The sequence below is a fragment of the Sphaeramia orbicularis genome, chromosome 24, assembly GCF_902148855.1.
Source record: "Sphaeramia orbicularis chromosome 24, fSphaOr1.1, whole genome shotgun sequence".
NCBI lineage: Eukaryota > Metazoa > Chordata > Actinopteri > Kurtiformes > Apogonidae > Sphaeramia > Sphaeramia orbicularis.
In genome coordinates, this window is record NC_043979.1 from 5,013,107 (window position 1) to 5,037,600 (window position 24,494).

Genomic DNA, 24,494 nt, shown 5'->3' on the forward strand with positions numbered 1-24,494 from the left:
TCACTCTGCTAAGATTTTACTTGAGTGGAATTTTACTGGAACAAGGTCAATGTCTATCACTGAGCAGGACAGGTCAGATGCTTTATGGCAGGGGTGTCAAACTCATTTTAGTTCAGGGGCCACATACAGCCTAATATGATAATAAAGTGGGCCGGACCAGTAAAATAATATAACTAATAGGATAACAACTTATAAATAATGTCAACTCCAAAGTTTTCTCTATGTTCTTGAGTGACAAAAGTACAATTACATAATGAAAATGTTTACATCTACGAACTGTACTTGAATGTAACACAAACAACCTGAAAATTCTGAGGAACAATAAGTGCAATGTTAACAACATTACACCGCAGTTTATCATTTATATATGTGCATCACAACTTACAGATCACAGTGGATCTACAAATACACAAAACATTTAGGCTAGTAACAGGCAAAATATTGTTAAAATTCCACATACTTGTCTTTAGACATTTCAGGTTGTTCATATTCAGGTTATTTATATTTTTTATAAAGGGCTAGTTTGTAAATGTAAACATTTTTGTGCAATTTTACAAAAAAAAACCCTAAAACAAAGAAAATGTGCTGTTTTCACTGTTTACATGTTATGATAGTATTTTACTGCTCTGACCACTTTAGATTGAAGTGATCTAAAAGGATTTTAACATCCTTCATTCATTTTCTGAACCCACTTTATCCTCACTAGGGTCACTTGGAGCCTATCCCAGCTACTTACGGGTGAAGGCAGGGTACACCCTGGACATTTCGCCAGTTCATCACAGGGCTGAAAATACAGAGACAAACAATCACTCTCACATTCACACCTATGGGCCAATTAACCAATTAACCTATCAGCGCATGTGTGTGGATGGTGGGAGGAGCCAGAGTACCAGAGAGAACCCACGCAGACACAGGGAGAATATGTAAACTCCACACAAAAAGGTCTCACCTCCTTCGACTGGTGTTGGAATCGAACCCAGGACTTTCTGCCTGTGAGGCACCACCGTGTCGCCCGCAACGGGACATATACAGTCTACTCTCGTTATACCGCCAACTTCCGTTCACGGCCAAATTGGCGGTATAGCGAAAATGGCGTTACAACGGGTTGCGTCCATAATGTGCATGTCTTTACTATATGATGTCTATGCTGCCTCCGTTAACCCGTTCTAATTACGTTTCTAAATAAATCTTGATTCTGTTATGTTGTAAGGCAGGGATCGGCAACCTTTAACACTCAAAGAGCCATTTCGACCCGGTTTCCACGGAAAAGACAACACTGGGAGCCGCACCTCGGAGGTGCCGCGCCGCGCCGCTGGCGGTATAACGGTCGGGAAATCAATGGTATAAGTGTTGTTTGTGCATGGAACTGGGCTGGCGGATGGCGATAAGCGGAAATGGCGGTATAACGGCGGGCGGTTTAACGAGAGTAGACTGTACATGTCATATACAAAGTCATGTGAAACTACCGCTTGTTATTTTTGACATGTCTATATGGAGAATACATTGAGTAAATAGTTGTGTTTAATGTGTCTTATTGAATGGAAGTTGTTTGTGGTCAATAGATGTGTTAAGAGGAGAGAACCTGAGCCCAACATTTGGAAGAACTCACATTAACAGCTGAATTCCATGAAATATGCATTTTGGACCATCTGAGTGACCTTTGACCTATAATTTGACCTTGACACTACACCTTTTGTAGTGCACTCTGAAGACATGACATGTCTCACAAAAAAAAAAAAAAACTTTTAAGGGCCCAGCATGAGCATATTGCTACATTGTACTTTGTCAAAAGTGAAGAAGGTTTGAAAGTTGACAAAACCCCCATGTTTTCAGGGTTGAAAAAGTAATTTTCAGGGTGGGGGTGGGGGGTTGAGCTTGATTTTAAAAAAAATTTTCTCACATTTTTGTATTCCCAAGACATGGGAGCATTAGAAAATGTGGGCTAAAGCTGAATCAGGAAATTTTCCTGAAATAAGCCCCCCATTAGTAAATACATGTTTCTTTGCTTCAGAAATTACATGCATGGTGTCCAGCTGAGTGGACATTTTTGCAACTCCATTAAAAACAGTCGCATTGTTTTGTTTTGTTTTTTCATGCCTAAAAAGAAATTTAAAAAAACCTCTGGAAAATTCTTGCATGAAAGGGTTAATAATCAGTTCATCATCAAGTTCTGCAGAAGCCTGATAATGATGGAATGGCTTCCAGGTGTGATGGAAGAGGGAAACATCTGAAACATGTAGGACACCCCTGGTTTAGACAGAGCACAGGTGTGAACAGGTTAAGCCTTTTTCCTCAGACTAACTCAATAGCCTCCTTCTTCCACCTCCACAAAAACAAACCAAAAAAAAACCACAAACACGTTAAGCTAATGGCTACACTGAGTTTGTCAGTGCTAGCATTCCACTAATTGTTAGCTTACCTTTGAGTTAGCTTAGCAGGTAGCACTTGTTCATGTTAAAGTCTCCTGCTGCCTCTTGAACGCCATTCAGATATCTGACAAATTAACGTTTCCTTGACAAACTACAACAGAAACGAACTTGTGAGATTAAATGGACGAACATTTTCTGAATAATGAGGCTGTGCTTTTCTGTTCGGCAAACCTTAAACGTGTCAATAAAACATAGTATGACACAAAATTAACGTCAATCTACAGCTTACTTGCTTTCCAGACACCAGGAACACGGACTTCAGGGATATTTGAGAACAGTTGTATCGTCTTGAAGGCCTGAACGAACTGAAATTAGACATTACAGCATCAAATATCCTAAATTAGGTTTAATTACTCTCTTAAGCATATACCATAAGGCTGCTGGCTAAATAACATTTGCCAAATTGACAATGTTCGCCACCTGTGTGTTCTCAGCTTGCCTTACAGTGCCCCCATGTGGCCAAAAGGCGGAATTACAACTCCACTGTATCATAAAGGCATAGTCCCCAACTTTGTATAAAAAGTTATTTATTGACAAATGCAAAATATCAAAATTCAGACATAATATTGTTGTACTTTCATCTACAGGTTTTACCACAGTTTACTAAAAACAAGTTTTTCCTTCAGAAGATCAAGCACATTGGAACAAAAAAAAAAAAATCATAATAGGAAAAAAAGTGATAATGGTTTGAATTCAAGTGGTGACTTCAGAAACATCCACAGACACACTACACAAAGCTCAACAGTTCACGCGGAGATTTACAAGTAGAAAATGGAGAGTTGTAATAAATATCATGCTTCCAGTGGTGATCAGCTGAGGAGTTGGATCCTGAAGGGAGGACAGCACCGTTTGGGTTGGGTCGGTTTAAGAACCATTCAGGCACTGCTGGTCTGCTCAGTCTTCACACTGAAAGGAGACGAGGAACACAAGACATGATGAGAGGTAGTCTGCGTGTAGACACACCTAAAGGTCCCGCTCGTGTATAAAAATCTTATCAAGTCAAATAACCAGTAAAAATCCTAAAACTCTTACTTATGATGTGAGTCACCAGCAGCTAAAACACTTTAGAGCTGGGGTGTCAAACTCATTTTAGTTCAGGGTTCACATACAGCCTAATATGATATAAAGTGGGCCGGAGCAGTAAAACAATATAAATAGTAGGATAATAAATTTTGAGTGAAAAAAGTAAAATTCCTTAATGAAAATGTTTACATCTACAATTTGTACGTGTACATAACATGAACAAATATGAACAACCTGAAAATTCTGAAGTAAAATAAGTGCAATGTCAACAATATTATGCCTCAGTTCATCACTTATACAAAAGAATCACAACTTAGAAGTATGTGGAATTTTAATAATATTTACCCTGTTATTTAATGTTTCGTGTATTTGTTGATCCACTGTGATCTCTATTAAGACATTTCAGATATTCACACTTTTTGTAAAAGGCTAGTCTGTAAATGTAAAGATTTTAGTGTAATTTTACTTTTTTTACACTAAAACAATGACAAAAAATTGACCGTTTTCATTATTTATAGTTTATTATGATAGTATTTTACTGGTCTGATCCACTTTACACCGAAATCACCTAAAATGATTTTAACATCCTTGACTGTTAATATCTTCAGTGTAATTTTTGCATTTCACAAATTCATCCCAGGGGCCGAATTGGACCCTTTGGCGGGCCGGACTTGGCCCCCAGGCCACATGTTTGACACCTGTGTTTTAGTGTTAAAAAAAAAATAAAAAAATAAAAAAAAAAGTAAAATTACACAAACATCTTTACATTTACAAACTAGCCTTTTACAAAAAGTGTGAATATCTGAAATGTCTTAGAAGAAGTATGTGGAATTTTAATAATATTCACTGTGTTATTTAATGTTTTGTGTATTTGTAGATCCACTGTGATCTCTAAGTTGTGATTCTTTTGTATAAATGATTAACTAAGGCGTAATATTGTTGACATTGCGCTTATTTTACTAAAGAATTTTCAGGTTGTTCATATTTGTTCATGTTATGTTCAAATACAATTCATAGATGCAAACATTTTCATTACAAAATTTACTTTTTTACTCAAAAGTTCTTATCCTATTATTTATATTATTTTACTGGTTCGGCCCACTTTAAATCATATTAGCCTGAATGTGGCCCCTGAACTAAAATGAGTTTGACAACCTTGCTTGAGAGGGACACATCAATACCAACTTTTTTTATTGAAAAGCACCTAGCAACGAATTTAGCTACTTTTAAAATTTGTTTAGAAAGTTTAGCAACTTTTGAAAAGTGACCCAAATATTAAAACACACCCATTTCCCCTCTAAATGACACCAAATGCTTTTCTGTCACAGTCATAAAAACATACGGTCTGTCTGCCGAGCTGTAGAAGTGCATATGGTGAGCAGGGTTAATTTCATCAGACGAGACGTAATATGTTCATCAATGACCTTTTTTCCCCATGACTAAGGTGAGACGATGACTAGACTGCACTGATGGTCTAAAAACACTAAAACTGTCTTAACTCTTTCAGTGCCAGACAGTTAAGGGGCTAATAAGCCTTAAAAGTGCCACAGAATTTGGCCGTTTTTCAGTATTTCGCATCGTTTTTATAATATTTGAAGAATCCTGCAGGAAACCGCTCGGTAACATCCGACCGATTGCTAATTAGATTCATAACGCACCGGACGCAGCTGATTCATTATTGATCGTAATTTGCATAATTCATAATAATAATAATAATAATAATAATAATCTTTATTTATATAGCACTTTTCATACATTAAAAACTGTAGCACAAAGTGCTTTACATATCAGTTTAAAAATCAGTACCGCCCCCCACCCACACCCACCCACTCACCCGCGCACACGCACACACACACACACACACACAAACCCACAAGCTCACACATACTTAAGAAGACTGACTGAGCACGGGTAGACCAGAACAAAATGTACAAGTAAAGTAAAACATCAATTTAGGAGGCGCTGTCTCAGGGAGCCATCCGCACCAGGATGTAGCCGCCGACCCCGGCGACCAGGCACCAGCAACACAGCCCCGCATCCCAACTAGTGGGAGAGGGCCAACTGGGACCCCCACCCACCAGAAAGGAGCGGACCCCAGTGAGAGAAGGCGCCACAGCCCCGGAGTCCACAGCCGCCCCCCGGCATGGAGGGCTCCCTCTGATGAAACACCGGAGAATAAGAAACATTAAAAAGATATAAAAATATTATTCGGTCGCGTGACCTCAAATTCCCGTCTGCTTGGTCTCAAAAGGGGGACACAGAAAGAACGTCATCGAAATGTGAGAAAGAAATGGGGGGTGGATGGTTTGTTTGTACACAAATATGGCGTGTTCTCCAAAGCCGATCTGATCGGCCCGTGGCACTTTACAGGTTGTTTTCGTAAAGCCGATTTAATCGGCCTATGGCACTGAAAGTGTTAATGTGCCTTATTGTTGACAAAAAAAAAAAAACTAAAATGTTTTGCATGAAATAAAAATTAAACAAAAACTCCCTCCTCGTTTTCAAGAGGAAACACAACATCCCCTGTCCAGACAACACGGTTTCGGTCACATCCGCAGAAGTTTTGTATCAAATAGGAATTTCGTCCACAAAAAAACAGCATTTTCAGTCACTGAAACTGCAACTTTTTGTAACCGGATCCCAGAGGCTTTGTTTAGATGGTAACCATCTGAACACACAAAAGTGGCATTGTGTTCACACTTTCAATTCTGTGTTTAGGGGGAAAAATCTGCACGCAGACAGACATGTAAAAGTGTATGAAATTTCCTATTTATCAATGTAGTATGCACACCAGGTCTGTGGTGCCTGCAGGCCTCTGTGTGTACTGAGTTACCAGAGAAACCCCCTATGTAAAGATCTGCTTTTATGTCAAATATTTGAGTATAGTTTTAATTTATTACAATTTTTATTTTATATACCTAATATTTGGAACCAATATTCACTTTTAAAATCTTTGAAAAGGCTTTTTTTAAGCATCTTTGTGTTATTTATGCAATAAATTATATACATTTTTCAAATTGGATTTTAAATTTGTGTGTTTTTTTGCCCTTTTGTGTTGATATAGTAGGCTAAAGTGAAAAAATAATAGGCAGATGAGATAGATGAAGCTGTGCTGAAAAAAAAAAGATACCAAATATGGGTATAGTAAACATTTCTATATGTAGTATATAAAGGCAAAATCAAAAGTCCTGAAAAACTGCCAAAATAGGCTCTGCCCCCCAAGGGTTAATAAGATATATGGTTGAAAAGGGGAGTTAATACAGATGTAATATCCATGGTCAGGGCACAGATGTGTGATGAATGAAACTGTGTAAATTGATCGGCGGTGTTTCACCTTTTTGACTCCGTCTTCTCAGCACTGCTGTCCTTTGTCTTCTCTTCCTCTTTTACCTCTGAGAAGAAAAACAATAAGGATTCAACAGATATTCACTCCTGCAGACGAATGACACATTCCACTCCACGTCCAGTTCACCCACCAGCCTTCTTCTCCTCTCCTTCCTTCTTGTCCTCATCCACTCGGGGCCTTTTCGCTCCCTTTTTGTGATTGGCTACATTCCTCCTGCCGCCTTCTCCTTCATCCTCGGAGTCGGAGAACTCTTCGTCACAGGCTATTCTCTTATCTGTGGCACGAACTGCAATCACACAAACAGTAACAAACTGTTCAGTTAAACGTGTGCAGGAAGGGAAAACGACACTGAATGTTATGGAAATCCAGCAGAACGATCAAAATAATCAGTCATTAGTGTCAGACTATTGCTAATCACAACCCTGCAAAAACAAACAGTAAAAAAAGAATAGAACTGCGTTTAATTTTTTAACGGAAGAAGAAAGGAAAAAAATAGGACCAATGTCCCTGTATCTCAGTATCATGTTCATCCATAATCAATAATACCAAGTTGAACTTGGTAAAGTTGTCAGGGTCCGTCTCTATGTTAGAGTCCTATGGTCTTGATGCAATCAATGAATGAATGAATCAATCAATTAATCAATCTCCCAACAGAAGTAGGTGGTACTTTCATTGGAGGATAACTCAACTAATTCAATCAAAGCCCATTTATGACTTGCTATCAGTGCTCAATCGTAACTCATCTCACCATTTACATGTTATAAACCATCAAAATATGGACCATTATAAGTACAGGCAAATTTTTAATATTTCAAAAATTCCTCTCATATGTTTGAAGAAATTGCAAACGACAATGGTGACAGACAGCGCTTTCACATTAGCTTATTTTATTTTACATTTTTTCATAATTCACAAAGTTTCAGGTAAAAAAAAAAAAAGTCCCCATATTTTATATAGATATTTTTTAGTTCTACGTGTTTGGTCAGACATTCGATGTTACTAAAATATTTACATATATTGTCCTTGAAGAAATGTTCATGTACGTTAGGGATGGGAAGATTATCCAATACTATCAATATGCTGACATGTGTGCACGATCCAAGTGCACCGGTAGAGAGGCCGCGAGTAACTGAAAAGTTTAGAATGATATTGCGATGCATCCGTTACTGAATGTTTGTATCAATAAAATTCAATCCGTTCAATAGAATATATTTTTACTTGCATGTAAAAGTGTTACTGTTTACTTGGGTAAAGTTTTGCTTTTCTTCAGACCCGCGTTAACGTGCGCTGTGGATTTGCGGATGTGTACAATGCACACAAACAGTTCCGTGGATGCACTGTGGCACGAGCGCCGCAGGTGAACAGTGTAATGTCTGTATCTGAATCTGACAGACTTAGAAGGGAGGTGATGGCATGTGGTTTCTGAATGTGTACTTTTTACTGTATCAAGTGCATTGAATACTGCCGTACATGCCGGAGATACTTCCTTAAAGCTGTGCCTGGCAGCGGCAGCTGCAAAAAACAACATGGAAACGGCTGGAGGGTGTTTGTTGCAGCCATATGATATCATATGGTTGCACTGCAGCAGCTGCGCGAACCTCCGCTTCCCACAATGCACGTCATGACAAAATTCCGAAGATACCCGAGTTACCTACCGGCTCTGTTTGTAAACAAATGGTTTATTTATGGTGGAGTACACTTCGAAACTGTTCACCGTGAGGAAAGAGATTCAGGTGAGTAATCACAGAAAGACTTACGGATTCATGATGAGACTATGACTGGGGTTTGACAGATTTGATGAAAAATTAGTGATGAAAGTCTCCAGCAGCTTTAAACAGTCACAGATCTAACAGCGCATCCCAGAATACCTTGCGCAGGTGTCTCTTAAAGTGACAAAAACTTTTTCTGTTTTACCTACGTATATTACAAATACATTCCATTACAAATGGATTCAGTGAGGGAGCAAGAAGTTGAGTGTTAGAAACATGCAGAGAAACGACTTTGGAAACAAAGTCCTTTTTCACTGACTGTATGTGAGGCATGTGTTCTGAAATTCCACAAAGCCATTTAGTGAAAAGTCATGGTCTTATTTGATAAATAAATAATCAAGCTCATTCAATTATACTGCATATTTTTGTTTTTACCAGAATGAATGTGTTGTATCAGAATGTGCTTAATCTCTCTGTATCGTGATTCGGGTGTGAATCGTATCGTATAGCGTTGTGAGATGCCACACATTTATCTATAATATATCAGATCGGAGATGCTGTATCGAGATGCGTATCGTATTGGCCTTATAATTAAGATTCCCAGCCCTAAAATACGTATGATTAGCAGAACTGGAATTCATTTTATTATGTATTTTGCTACGTTACAAACGTATGAAGGAACAGGTCAACCTTATTTTGTCCACATTTTCACCACATACATTTATGCACATGAATAGAAGGCAGAGCGTGCACCTGTTCCTGACAAACACAAACTCTTATTGTTCTTTGTTCTAGGAGTTTAGTTCCCATCATTGAGCAGGAAACAAATACTAATCAACTGTCATGAGACAAAAAGAGGTGCCTTGTTTCATAGGAAATCTGTCTTACTGGACAAGCGTTTGTCAGGATCCTCTGTGTCCTCATCCACAGTGTCGTCTGGGACGGCGTCCTCGGGGATGGCCTGCATCTGGACTCCAGGAGCATGAGGAAGCATCCGCAGATTCTCAAAGAGCCTCTGCCTGCACAGTCAACCACAGACCATTGATGCAAATTCTGCACTTTTGCTGCTACATTTAGCAACTTTTCAGACTACCCAAACAAGATTTTTCAAAAAGCAACAAATTCACTACTTTTAAAATGTGTTTGGGAACTTTTAGCAACTTTTGAAAAGTGACTCAAACGCTAAAACACTCACATCTTTCCTCTAAATGACATGAAATGATGTTCTCTGTCCCAGTCATATAAACCCACGGTCTGTCTGTAGCTGTAATAGTCAGTGTTTCACACTTAGACAATTTCTTGGTAAATGTAGTGGTTTTTCAGACTCCTCTAGAGACTCTTTATCAAAAAAGCCACTAGTGACAAATCTATCCCCTTTTTCTGGTGTTATTGGAGACTTCTGGAGACTCTGATGTGAAAACACGTATTATTTGTCTAAAACAAATCACTGAATATAAATCAGTCCCACTGACACTGACAGTTTTCTCTATTGTCTCTTTTTGGTCCATTTCGATTGCTAACCCATAAAAACCCAACAGCCACTGGCAACCAAAACCATCTACTGATGGAAATTATTTAATACCAGTTGATCCACTAATCCTATCAGTGCATGTAAATAATAAATAGTGTAACATGCAGTGTGTCATCTTTTCATGGTCATCAGATATGACTCATTTGGACGTTCAGAGGCTCCGTAGTTACCGTGGAAACACCATCATCTTCCACAACATTGATTCACCAGTAAAACCTATGGAGTTGGATCAATGACAGTGAATGGAGACTTGTGTTTTTATGTTCAATTATTGATATATTTGACTGAAAAAGTCACTTTTTATTCAGTTTTCTCTGTTTTTGATAGAATAACCCTCAACCTTAATCTGAGCTTTTATGAACATCTACATGATCTGCAAATTAAACATTAAAAATACCAAATTTTCACAGAAAAATGCAAAATACAGAAGAAATTATTATAATAGATGGTGATAAATCACTCCAAAAAGGTTAAAAAGAGAGAAAAAAAATATTTGGGAACTGTCACAAAAGTAGGACTGGATTTTTTATGGGTTAATGTAGACTGAATATTAAAAATGTTATGGTTAAAAATGTTCATGTTTCACTGTGACTTGTAGTCTCCTATGTGGACCGTAAGGTTAAACATAACGTGCCAGCAGATGAAAACCTTCAGCCTTCAGTCCATGCCAAAGTTTTTGCACCTACAGATGGATTACAAACTGATGACAATACCCTGCAGCAAGAGCTGAAGGTAAAAACCAAACCAAACACTTGACATGAGTAAAAAAAAAAATAAAAAAAATAGATTATAGTTCATTTGTAGTTCAAAACGTATTTAGGGTGTTTTTATATTCACTTTTTGTCTCTAACACAATGTTATTCCTCTCTCCTACATTGTTCATTACTGTTTTTTCTCTACATCATTACAATTACATGCACGTTTACAATTATGAAAATTTGGCAATGATGTCATTTAACAACTAGTAAGGGTGTGAGAAAATATCGGTTCTGCAATATATATCATGATATTTCATTTCACAATACTGCATCGATATTAAAAAGTACTGTATCGATATTTTTAGGTATTTATTTGAATGCAGATAGTGTGGAGGTTCATTTTTGTTTCATTTTTGTTTACATTTTATTTATTATTACTTAACACTCTTAAATAATGTTAGTTCCTTTGTTGGAATTGCACAAAAGTAATGTTATGATGTTAGTTATGAACTAATAGGATATGAACATTTGAACAGGATCTTAAACTATAACATTTGTAAAACATAATTTAAGTTTTAACAGGAAAATTTTGTGATATAACATTAGATCCTGCTCTGATCAAATGAAAATGTGTTTAGTATTGGTGCATATTTCTGGTGAAATTCAGTTCTTCAAGGAAATCATTTAAAAAAGAAACAAACAAAAAATTGCCTTCTTAACAGTATCATGATATATTGTGATATATTGTATGTATTGATCCTAGTATTGTGATTTGTATCATATCGCCAGATTCTTACCAATACACACCTCTAGCAACTAGTAGTGACTTTTAGGATTAAAAATAGACACTGTCACTACTGAGGAGTTGGTAACGTTGCACATAGCCAGTCAGGAAGACCTCAGATAACAGGGACACATTAAAAAAAAAATCACATGGTCAGTTAAATTCAGAATCGACAGCCCCAGTTGTGGAGGTACGTACTTGATCTTGTCCATGTACTCCTGTGTGTTCTGGTTGGTCATGTTGGAGGGGCTAATGTGCAGCTTGAAGTCTGGTCCAAAGTACTCGAAGTAGTCATTGTATGGCAGTTCTGTGACAGAAATATGAGGAAAAGTAAACCGAGTATCAGAGCAGATATGAACGCACTGGGGGAAGATTTATGAGCTACCGGTAAAACAAGCGTCAAATTATGAAGTGCTTGGAATAAAACCATAGCGCTAACACCTGTTCCAGTGATTTACTTTCTAACCTGCTCTGACCCTCAGTGAGAGGAGGCTGAATGGAAATGGGGGGGTGGGGTGTTAGTTAATGTCCTGAAATTCCATTAGGAGAAGCGCTGGCCCATTGGACAAGCAGTGATTACGTCCTCGCGCTTATGTTACACACAGTGGAAAGACGACATGCTGATTCAGCTCCTTGTGAGCAGAGGCAGTGAACGGGATGTGAACTCGTATAATCCACACCCCACACACTCCCCCTCAGACTGCTGGGGATCCCTCACTTCTTCGACATACAACCTCGTGCCTTTCTTATTCAACGAAAGCTACTTTAACGCCACTGAAGCTGGTCCAGACTCATTATAAACTACATTTCTCTTTCATAAAGCCAGTGTGTGGTTGACTGAATATGACGTTTATTAAAATATTAATAAGTGTCTGACAGAGCCAGCAGCTATAAAGCTTTCAGTGGTTTTTAGACTGTTTTCATGACCTATAATAACACTGGTCTACATTTTTTTTTAGAAATTATCTGCCTCAGAGATTAAATGTACTAAATGTTACGCATTTTAATAAGATTAATTGGAAAACAAATGACCAAAGTGCCGGTTTGCTGATGTTTTCAAGGTATGTGATAAAGTCTTATTCCACATATATTTTGGTTTATGTACATTTATACAATAGATTTATAAACCTTCCACGAGGTAGAACCTGTAAAGTGAATGTGTTGTCATGTGCAGACACTGTTTTGAAGTAGATCTGAGACAAATATTCCTTTGGAGTTAAACCCATTTTCTCAATAATTCTCAAATTTCACATTTTGACCCAAGACTATATCTTGGAAACTTCAGCCAACCAGCATTTATGACTTGATTTTTTTTTTTTTTTTTTTTTTAAATCAGTGACTCACACGTGGTAAAATTTCACCGTTCTTATTCTGGAAGCATTTTACTTGTAGACCAGAGTAATCTGTGCACACATCAGCAAACAAATGGGTTCCAACTACACCGCAAAAATATGACGTGAACGAGCGGTTTCAGGCACAAGTAATCCTACCCCTCGCACGTATTGTAGGTTATTTTGGCATTGATCCAGCTGATGTCATCATGTCTATGCGTGTGGTGATGTCACCATATCAATTGCCCCATATATGTACCAAGTTTGAAGTAAATTGAAACAAAATTTGTATGTTTTTACACTCATTTGAAACTTCACCCATTACAAGTAAATGGAATTTTTTTTTTTTTATTATTCATAAAAAAATTTAACTTTGACATACTTTTCCCAAAATGTAATGACATCTATTCTGGGTCACTGGCAATCTATAAACCCAATTTGGTATGAATTCAACTAATAGTTTTGCTTCTATAGAGATTTGAAATTTTGCCCATTATAAGTAAATGGGGAAAAAAAGATTTTAAAAATTTATAAAAAATTTTAAAAGGTCAAAGGTTATTTTCATCTAAGCAGCTCGTGGATCAAAATTTTCTCTCAGTTCTCCAGTGTGAGGGGGCGTTCATGTGCAATTTTTGACGTCGTAACTAGTATTTACCATAATTCCCATAACGTGTGAAGGCAGTAAATGCGTCAATATTTTCATCTCAATCTGACAGGATTAATGTTGTGTTTTTTCCCTCTGAAAGTCCTCACTACATGAAAGTACATCAACCTATGAGCTGTACGTTTGGACAGACACATCTTGTAATGTGGCATTTCTTTAGAGGGGATTTGGTCATTTTAATACCATGACTCACTGACTTGATTTTTCAGTTTCAACACTAGTTTTGTAGTTTTTGCATAAATGGTTTCCTTTTGTCTCTTTTCACAGTGTTTAATATTGCTGTAGTCACAAAAAAAAGATGGATGGATCTAGTATTTATGTTAAAATTGTTTAAAATGACTTTGTACCTACATTCTAACACTGTGATTGTTGACTGCAATGACACTGATATAGTCATTTTATTCTGCTGGTGTTCTGGTGTATTTTGTTCCTACTGATTTGTTAAAAAATACTTTTGTGTAACAGACAAACAGAGCCTGGGTCAGTTCTGGGACCCACGGACAGATATCATACCACACCTTCTCACAGTGACATTGTTTCCTTTCAATGGCTTTGCCACTGCCCTTGTTCCCAACAGCAGTAAAACCCCACACTAACCCTGCTGTGGCTCAGCTTAGATGTTTTTAGGTTTTTTTCTGGCCTGGGGATGTCACTAAACATCTCCTATCTCCTCATCTTCAATGAGAAATTAGAAGGAATCATCTATAACTGGATAACCTTTGGACAAACAGCGCCTCCTGTAGCTCAGTAACAAACTGACAGAGGATATAAAAGAGACGAACCATCAGGGATGTCTGTGTCCAGAGCCACAGCGGTCTCATAGGTCCAGCATCGGGCCACGTTGCGGATGGTGTATCCTCCTCCACCCAGCATGAGCAGGGCAGGTTGAAGGACTTCATGTACTCCACACACTTAGCATGACCTGGTTAAAAGAAGAGACACCGAGCAACACTGAACCCTCAAAGTGTAGGATGGAAGTTGTGTCAGCTTCTTAGACAAAAACATTCTGAATATCGTATAAACAGACGTTACTCTGTGTGTGTTACATACCTCGGATAGTGAGGTTGAAGCAGCCGAGCCGGTCTCCCGATAGAGAGTCTGCACCGCACTGAAGAACCACAGCACTGGGCTGGTACATCTCCATCACTTTGGCCATAACCTGCACACAGAACTGCCACTGTCAAGAGGAGCTCCAAGACAAATATAGGACTAATGGCCCTGTATCTAACCGGCATGTTCTATCAAGAATCAATAACAAGTAGAATTTGTGAGGTTGTCAGGTTCTGTATGTATGTTAGAGCTCGTTGGTCTTGATGCAAGAGATCAATCTCCCAATAGAAGTGGGTGGTACTTTCACTGGAGGAGACCTCAACTAATTCAATCAAAGTCCATATATTATTTTTGTCAGTGATTAATAGGAACTATATTGATATCTCTATCAATTTACATGTTATAAAGCATGTTAATATGGACCATTATAAGTAAATGCACTTAATATTTCAAAAATTATAATTATTATTATAATTATTAGTACTACTGGTCGGAAATTAATCCAACCAGTAGCTGCGTCAGAGAAGATCTTTGCAGAAATTGCTAACGAAGACGAAGTCGGACACCGTGTCTTCACAACAACTTGTGGCCTATCGGTCGGTGAACAAAAATCCAGCTCCCATCCCACATCACCTTGGATTACAAAGCCGTCCAGTGAAACCTTTTATATTGATTTTTTATGCATACTGTTTCAGGGTGGCCTGATAATTCTGCTTATGACACAAACTAAAGTAAAATGTAGTTACCAAAGATTTCTTGAATTAGTCCTTAGGAGGATGAGTGGATTTTGGCTGTTGAATACTTTTGATTTTGCATTATTATTGTTATTATTATTATTATTATTATTATTATTATTATTATCTTAACCCCCCCCAACATGTTGAATCAACCATTTTTATAACTTAGAATGAACATATAAATTGGAAATGTCACAAAAATAATTACAAATTTAGTAATGAACAAAGTTATATATAACGATTTACATGAAAATTCAGGCAATGCCTCAGGCGGTTTTTTGGAAAACTACATACAACTATTTACAAAACAATGTATATGTTGCATCCAGAAAAACAGACTTCCTTCTTTGCCTTGTTTGTTATTTACAGCACAACCTCACCTGTGTGACTGTTACTTATTTATTTTTTTTAATTGGACATGCTGTATTTACACACTGAACCTAAAATCCCACATAAAAAACATGAAATCCAAGTAGGAAACGATTTGATTCGTTACTGTTAAATAAAGTAATATACAGTATTACATGACAATTCAGGCAATGCCTCAGGCGTTTCATAGGAAAAATAGTGGTGGTGTCACAATATGATGAAAAAGCATGTTCAGTGAACCATTTTTACAACTCACAAAACTACATACAACTATTTAGAATAATTAGCTGTCATAAGATCAAAGACATCTGATTGGTTGATGTAGTTCACTTTTCCACAACACAACACAATCACATGTTTTTTTTCATGCAGTCACCTCCCTTAGAAGATCATTTTACTGTCTCTTCCTGCATCAAACACAGACCAACTTGGTTGATAATATGGTAAAAAATCAGTTTTTATTGTGTATTACAAGTCTGGTTTTACATGTCCTTTCAAAACAACTGACCTGATAGTATTACTTTGACATCTGCACTTTCCACACAAGTTGAAATGAAGACTCAGTGAGTCTCAGTCTGCTGATTCATTGTGTTTAATGGGTTTGTGATTTGGAAGCTTCCAGGGACCAATTTCAATAAGACTAAAAATAATTCTAGATAATAATCAACTTTGTTTTCATTTACACCGCTTTTTTCCCCACCAATTTTGCCCAAAAACTGGTCGACGACAACAGAATTCAGCCTGTTCCTACAGGTTCACCTCTTCATATCACACTGCTTTCATGTGTAATAAACATGTTTTCAAACTCTATAAAACTAGGGTGGCAACTAATGACTATTTCAATAGTCGACTAGTCAGATTATGAACAGAAAAAAGGCTCCTTCATTTATAGATATTGCAACAAAAAAAAAAAATCTTTCCTTAACATGAACATTTTGAATGCCAAAGTTTGTTAAACAAATATTCAGTTGAATATTAAATATTGAACAAATATTGCAGCATCAATAAAATAAACATTTTTCCTTAAACAAAAGTGCATGACATCACCAACGACCTGTGAACAACTAAGTTCATCATCATCTTCTACTTTGCCATCGACTAGCTGTTCCAACCCTAAATAAAACTATAACTAGTCAATTCCTCAAAAGGAAAAATACTTACACAATCAGAAAATTACTTCAACTAAAATTCTGTCAGTCTGCCCCAGGGCAGCTGTGGCTACAGATGTAGTTTACCACCACCAGAGGGAGAATGTGAGAGCGAATGAATAATGGGTCAATAATGTAAAGCGCTTTGGGTGTCTAGAAAGGCGCTATATAAATCCAATCCATTATTATTATTATTATTAAAATGAAAGCCAATATCAAACTAAAAGAATGAATATCAAAACTGTTCTGAACTGCTCTGGTTCATAAAATAAATATGACCTGACTGATTCATGCAGCTTTAAAGAATGAACACAGGAGGACAGTCAGTGATCAGTGCTTTTTAAATGACAATGCTATGCGCAACAGAACGTAGACAGATTTCTTGTCAGACTCACAGGTTTGAAGATTTGCTCATATGACTCATCATCGATGCCATCCCGCAGGGGGAAGTTGACAGCGTAGTATTTGCCTTTTCCAGCTCCAATATCCTAAAAACACATACATCGCTAAATTTATAATCTAATAACATAGTATTCAATACATCTGGGAGTACAGTTTGACTGAAAATATTGGTGACAGCAGAACTTTAAACAAACAGCAGGTTCAGGCTTTAAAGTGTGGGATGAAGCTCACCCTGAGGTCTCCAGTTCCAGGGAAATACTCCCCGTACTTATGGAAGGACACCGTCATGACCCTGTCTGTGGTGTAGAAGGCCTCCTCCACTCCATCCCCATGGTGGATGTCTATATCGATGTACAGCACCCTCTGGTGGTACCTAGAGAGGAAGACGACCACAGGGAGAGATGTGTGAGAACCAGGCTGACAGACCACATGTATGCACCCATAAAGAATATACTGTACACATGTGGATTGGCATCTTGTCAACAGTCTCCAACTCACTTTAGCAGCTCCAAGATGGCCAGGACAATGTCGTTGACGTAGCAGAACCCTGAGGCCTCAGACTTCTTTGCGTGGTGCAATCCTCCTGCCCAGTTCACTGCGATGTCCGTCTGCTGTCGGTTTAACTTCACTGAACCCGCTGAGGGAGGAAAACAACATTTTTCCTGATGTAAGACCTTATTTCCTTGACAGTAAAATGATATGTGGAGCGGCCAACAAGCTGATTCCACCTGAGCTGACGTTAAAGAGTATCAAAGCACACGAGGCTTACATTAATGAGCATACTTAAAGATAACAAGTGATTGACTACAACATACAGTAAATGTAGACGTTTTCTGGTTTGTAAACGCTGACATCTGAAACCGATTAACCCATAAAGACCCAACGTCCACCATCAACCAAAAGCATCTACTGATCTAAAATGCTTAATACCTACTGAACCTAGAGGGGTCTGAAAAATCACTAAATACACCAACGAAGTGACCGTGTATTTTTATGACTATTAAAGAGAAAATCATTTCAAGATATTTAGAGGGAAAACGTGTGTGTTTTAGTGTTTGAGTCACTTTTCAAAAGCTGCTAAAAGTTTCCAAACAAACTGTAAAAGCAGCTAAATTTGTTGATGGGTTCTTTTTGAAAAGACAGTTACCGGGGTAGTCTGAAAGAAATGCAAATTTGGGACTAATTTCAGACCTGTTATAAACTACCCAATATTCAACAGTTTTCAGGATTTTAACTCTTTGAATGCCAGTTTACTTAACTGAATTATGAATAATTTATCACAAAAAAAAGAAATATTTTCCATATAATAAATAGTAGGGGAAATTGGTTGTGATTACAGTCCTTGATATGTCAAAGATTAGCAACAAGATCTATGTAATTGCATTAGCATTTTTTCTATAGTGTCAGATTCTCCCTCTGGTTACCCTTGTGGACAAAAATCCCCCATTGACTTCCATTACAAGAACATTATTTAATCTCACTGCCATTACTACATTCTTAAATGTTAAGATTTCATTTAAAAGAAAAGTAGTGATATTTGATATTTTTACTGTATTCCATTTGATTAAAAAAAAAATATTGACGTATGATTATTTTACAGCAGTTTTTTAATGCGTGTACATGTTTTCCACAAAGATAATCAGAGGGTAGTAAATTTAAGGTGGGCACAAGGGTTAAAACCAATGTGATATGACCTTTTTGGCAGATTGACTATCCCTAATTTGGCCATTTTCACAATCTCTCCTTGTGCTGAATAATTTATAACACTGGCACTTCCAGAGGTCAACGAAGTATTAGGATTCATCATGAATGTTCAGACTAAACTTAATAGGACATGGGAAACATATCTATAGATATGTTGCACTGTAAGGTCAGAGGTCAAACTCCACATTCAGCCATTCTCCTGTCGGTGGAAACTACTGAACAGCATCACAGCTTATCAAAATAACTAGAATAGTGACATCCTGTACGATTTCAGATACAGCCCCCCCCCCCAACTCCTTCACACACTTTATCTCTACTGTCACAGTTTCAGATTAGTTTGAAAGGAGCTTCCCTGGACACTGATCTGACAGCAAACATCACTGATCAAATATCTTGAACTGTTCTGTTGTTGGTACTCACCAGCTGAGCCTCCAGCAGAGAGTTGGCAGAACTCAAACAAGCCGTCAAACACAGGACAGTCCTCTCCGACGTTGACTGGAAGATTAAAACGCACAGCGATTAAGGATGTGAATGCATCAGCCGACCAGGGACACCAGTGATGCGAATGTTGTCATACAGACAAAACTAACACCAGGACCTCCACATCTGTGTTTCAGAGAATGTCTGACATTCACCAACATCCTGATATGTAAACACACACAGGTAGTGCATATGGACCGAGCACAAAAATTCTGCTTTAGTTTAGCAAAACGTGTTTGCCCATTGGTCGTTCAGATTAGGATGTGGGCATGCCTGTTTATCAAACAAATGTGAATTGGATTGAAAGTTTGATTTTCAGCCAGGCCTACACTAACTGTTCACTTAAATATAAAATAAACCTACATTAGTGGATAGAAATAAAACAGATTCCAAGCAAACATGAAAACTTATAACATATGACTTAATTTGTTTATTGGAAAAGGAGTGGGACGGAGTGTAAACTTATTTAAACCTACCCTGTCTCCACACAACAGCCAAACATTTAGCTTCCTATCAGTATAAAGCTGTATGAAAAATTAATTGCCCCGATTGAAAATTGTTAATTACAATTATCATTTTCGCAGAAATACACATACATACCATTATAGTTAATCTACTTACGTGATTGAAGACGCACTGAGCAGAGCTCGCATACAGGTTTAAACAATGATACATTTTCATTTCTGGTTCTGCATGAGGTCACAAACTCTGTTCAGGACTGGAAACTTTTTTTTTTTAATCTCTACATTCACTGCAGACCCGACCAACCGAACCTGTTGATGTACGACAGGCCAGCTGACACTTTGTCTAATTAAATGTGCTGCAGCAGACCAGAGACAAACAAACTGGAACAAAACCCAAGTAACTGAATAAATTAGTTCAAGCATTAAATGACTAAAGAACTTCAGGTCACAGTCTTTCAGCAACACACAAAGTCTGCTTAATGTGATATGCATTTGGAACAGCGTTACACTGCAGATAACTTAGCATCCAAATCTGAGAGTAGCTTTGTTGACACGTTTTTTTGGTCACACGGGTGAGCCGTTTCCACTGACATATAAATATGTTTAATAGTTTCAACAATTAGACGGTAAAGAAAGGGATAAAGGGCAGCATAAATACATGTTCTGCTCACACACTCCTTTGAAATCTGGCTTTATATTTGTTCATTACTTATCTCAGACTGTTTCACTGCATTGGACTTGAGCTCACAGACTCAAACTGTCTTAATATATATATATTTTTAAAAAAAAAACATTAATTTAACAGCCAATTGCAAACAACTGATTGTCAGATGTACCCTGCATTTATGATATGATACTTAAAAAAATATTAACTTGGACAGAAAGGACAGTTTATGATCAGCTTTCCTTCCAACTGCTATATTGCTTTTAGTCTGTATTATATTCTTAAATTAATTTGCTCATTTGCTCATGAGATTTACAGTGTCAAATTTATCAATCACATTGATTGATAAATTTTATGCTGTAAATCTCATTCACAGGTCCAAATGGTCAACAACAGTGAAGCCTACATGCTCATTTATAATAACCAATTTCTTTAATGCTGCACAGGTTAGGCTTGAGCAGGAGTTAAATTATACGCAGTGTTCTACCTACATTAGATCATGATTTTAAGTGTCTTAAATACTGTTTTAGCTCCTGGTACATTTGCACAGGTGCATCAATTTATTTTGAGCTCACCCGTTTGTATTGACATTAATTATTATTTTATTTACCTTCCTTTTAACTGAACAAAACAGATAAAGTGTGAGGATGTGACCCTCCTCATAAAGGTGTCATTCTATATCAGACAAATCCATAAAGATCTGGTTTGGCAGATGCAGTGGGAACTCAGTCATAACTTTACTTCAACCTCATCCACTCCTCTGTTTTTTAACATTATGTTTAAAAGTGGTAGAATGACATCTGGATGGGTTTTATGCACTCAGGGACACAGTATTGCAGCAGATTGAATACAGGGGAATGTGCACAAGTGGAGATGGAAACAGAAAGTGATGTCACTGCTCATTAACCAGACGGTTTGGTTTTCAACCAGTCAATGCTTGTGATTGGACATCTCATGCAAACCCTGTCCTTTTCATGAATCGGAAACCCTGATTTGACCGAGCGACATGATATCTACCTTGTAAACTGTGATTTTGAGGCTTCGATGAGCCAGGATCTGGGTCTGTTGAACTTTAACTTGTTTTGGTACAAGATATATCAATAGCTGACAGGTAATTACCACAAAACTTAATCCTCCACTGACAGCATAACCAGTCATTGCTAAATAGTTGCATTATTGCATTATTGGACTTCATCATCTTGGAGTGTTGTGTTATTTGTTGACTGTTATTACATCCACTCTCTGATAATTCCACGACACAGTGAAGTTACTTTAATTTGTGATAGTAACATTCATCTTCTCTCAATAGTTAGCTTATTGATTTATTCTATTCATAAGATAAAAAGAAAATCTGCTTCTACATGTCACCAAATTGACCACATCATGAATGAAAAGGAGCAGAAAGAAGAATCTTATATTTTCTGCATCATTTACAACAGTAATTCAGAATAGAATTGAGAAATAAACCTACTGATACAATATCTCCTAACACTTACTGCTGCAATTCATCATTTGTAAAAAAAAAAAAAAAAAATCTTTAATTTCTAATTTTCTTTCACCTTAACCTACCAGCAAAGCATGATAAAAAGAAAAAACTGAGCAAAACAGCTTAAAATTAGGATAAAACGTATCAATAATAAATAAAAAAAATGAAATGAAATGAAAAAACTATATAAATACAATGTTTAATTAAAGAACAGCACGAAACAATACAGATAGATTCCTTACTTTAAACACTCCCATTACTGTCCTGGCATAAACTGCTTTTCCTCATCCTTATATTTATTTAAAAAACATTACTTTACATATTCCTTTAAACTAGTTTATAAAGTTCATTATGTCTTGCTTTAAATATTAGTTGTGCTGTTTTAAATTGAATCAAATCTGGAAATTTTAAAGCTTCTATTTCTAAAGAGAGCTCATTTGTATGGTCTACATCCCGCGTTATTTATAAGTCTAATGGGCTTTTTCTGCATTGTATATACTGTTTGTATATTAACTTTATATGCCTTTCCCCACATTTCAACACTGTAACACTAATAGAGTAAAAAATAATGTACAGTCTAACAATAGATGTGGTTCTGGAGGGTACTTACACCGCTGCATTTGCTTGCTGAACTCAGACATGTTGTCTGGCCTGATGGATCGAAGGAACTTGATGTAGTCGTCACTGTGATACTTTGTCATCTCCTCTGCTGTGGCTTTGTGTGGTCTCTACAAAACAACACAACAAAGACAGATGAATGAAAACTGCCATAAGAACACACAGACTAGGTAGTTAAATGTTTATGTTTACACATTTGGCAGACGCTTTTTTCCAGAGCGACTTACAGGGGAAAACCAATTAAATCACTCAATCAATCAAATTTTATTTATATAGCGCCAGATCACAAAAAAGTTATCTCTTCTCTTCTCTAAATCATTAAGAGTAAACATACATAGATTTCCATTTTCCTGTACAGTCCATAGTTTAGGAGGAGGTTATGGGTCATTCGGATGCGGTGAGGTTTCATGGGATGCCCTTGTCCATAGTAGTAATTTCCAATGTCACCTGCAAAGAAACCAATCAGGTTAAAAGAACGCTTTCACCTAATTCCAAGAAAAAAATAGAAAACTCTGAAAAACGATGGAAAAGAGCAGTGTCTTACATAGAGAATTCAACCACACATTTGGTTTAGTCCCAATTTGCTTATCACAGGTGTCTGAAAACTCCCTCTCCCCAAAGCTGGACCATTCACATCCACTACCTGGCACTGGGCCATTGCTCAGCTCAGCACAAACGATGACTAATTACGTCCTCATTGACCTAAAAAGCTGACTTTAGAAATAAGTGATTTCTCTTGGGGGGATGCTGGGGTCACTGGGGGCTGTACGTACACTCTCCGGGTCAGGACGCCCCCCCCCCTCTGTGAGTGTGTTCATCTGGGCCCACTCAGGCGTTAACACTAAGGTTACAGATCAGGCCTGTGGGCACGGTGCGTCAAATAGTTCCACAGTCCGCTTTGTGACTTTAAGATCGAACTTGGACTGTATTGTCTTGTGTTTGTACTTCAGTCACACATAAGTATTTTCTGCGAAGCCTGGTCCGTGGTTGCATTATGCTCATCAAGCAATGATAATGAGAGTAAGGTTCCGTCAGTCCAATTACAGCATCCCAGACATTCATTTCACATACGTTTACGTTCTCCGTAACCTTTACGCAAAATAGACAGTGTATTCAACTTAAGTTACGTTCTTTTTTAATATGCAGTGAGAGAATGGTGAACACCACTGGGGCTACACAGGTCATTAACGCTCCCACTTAGCTCGCTCGTTAGCTAAGCTAGCCCATGTAAACAGCATAACTAACTGTTCACTAGCAAACACATTGGCTAAGCGGCTAATGTTAGCACTCCCGCGAGCCTCAAATTGGGTCCATGCGCGCCGACGTACCGTCATAGTAATAGCAGACCTTCTTCTTAGTCCCTCCCGCTGTGGTGTAAGCCATGTGTGGAGCACTTTTTGTGTCAAAAAGTTATTGAGAATTTGCTTCGGCGGATGAAGGATTGAATGGACGGCATCAACGCAGAAGGAGAAGAAGGATACGACGGACAGAGGGGCGGTGAATGGGAGGGGCGATGTGTGGGGGCGGGGCCATTTCTGGACGGACACAGTGGTCCGTGGACAAGGCAAAGAGGTCATGTCTGGGCTAAAGGGGCCATGTCCGGGCTAAAGGGGCCATGTCCGGGCTAAAGGGGCCATGTCCGGGCTAAAGAGGTCGTTTGGTCCCCCTAAATCAGGGATCAGCAACCCTGGTCCTAGAGAGCCACTATCCTGCATGTTTTAGATGTTTCCCTCTTCCAACACACCTGATTCAAATGATAAGCCTATCATCGAGCTCTGCAGAAACCTGATAATGACCATCAGGTGTGCTGGAAGAGGGAAACATCTAAAACATGCAGGGTAGTGGCTCTCTAGGACC

At 37.8% G+C, this 24,494-nt stretch overlaps 1 protein-coding gene across 1 annotated transcript; it reads right to left on the minus strand.

Annotated features, from left to right (window-relative positions):
- Positions 1-2,939: 2,939 nt before the first annotated feature.
- On the minus strand, positions 2,940-24,148 carry LOC115414697 (histone deacetylase 2). Its single transcript, XM_030127961.1, is given in 15 exon segments — positions 2,940-3,335; positions 6,787-6,844; positions 6,929-7,084; positions 9,396-9,526; positions 11,719-11,827; positions 14,298-14,393; positions 14,396-14,437; positions 14,566-14,674; positions 17,215-17,307; positions 17,453-17,594; positions 17,720-17,858; positions 19,346-19,420; positions 22,630-22,747; positions 22,972-23,084; positions 23,966-24,148. Coding segments are annotated over 15 exon segments (1,467 nt in total). The 5' UTR covers positions 24,021-24,148; the 3' UTR covers positions 2,940-3,304.
- Positions 24,149-24,494: the final 346 nt, after the last annotated feature.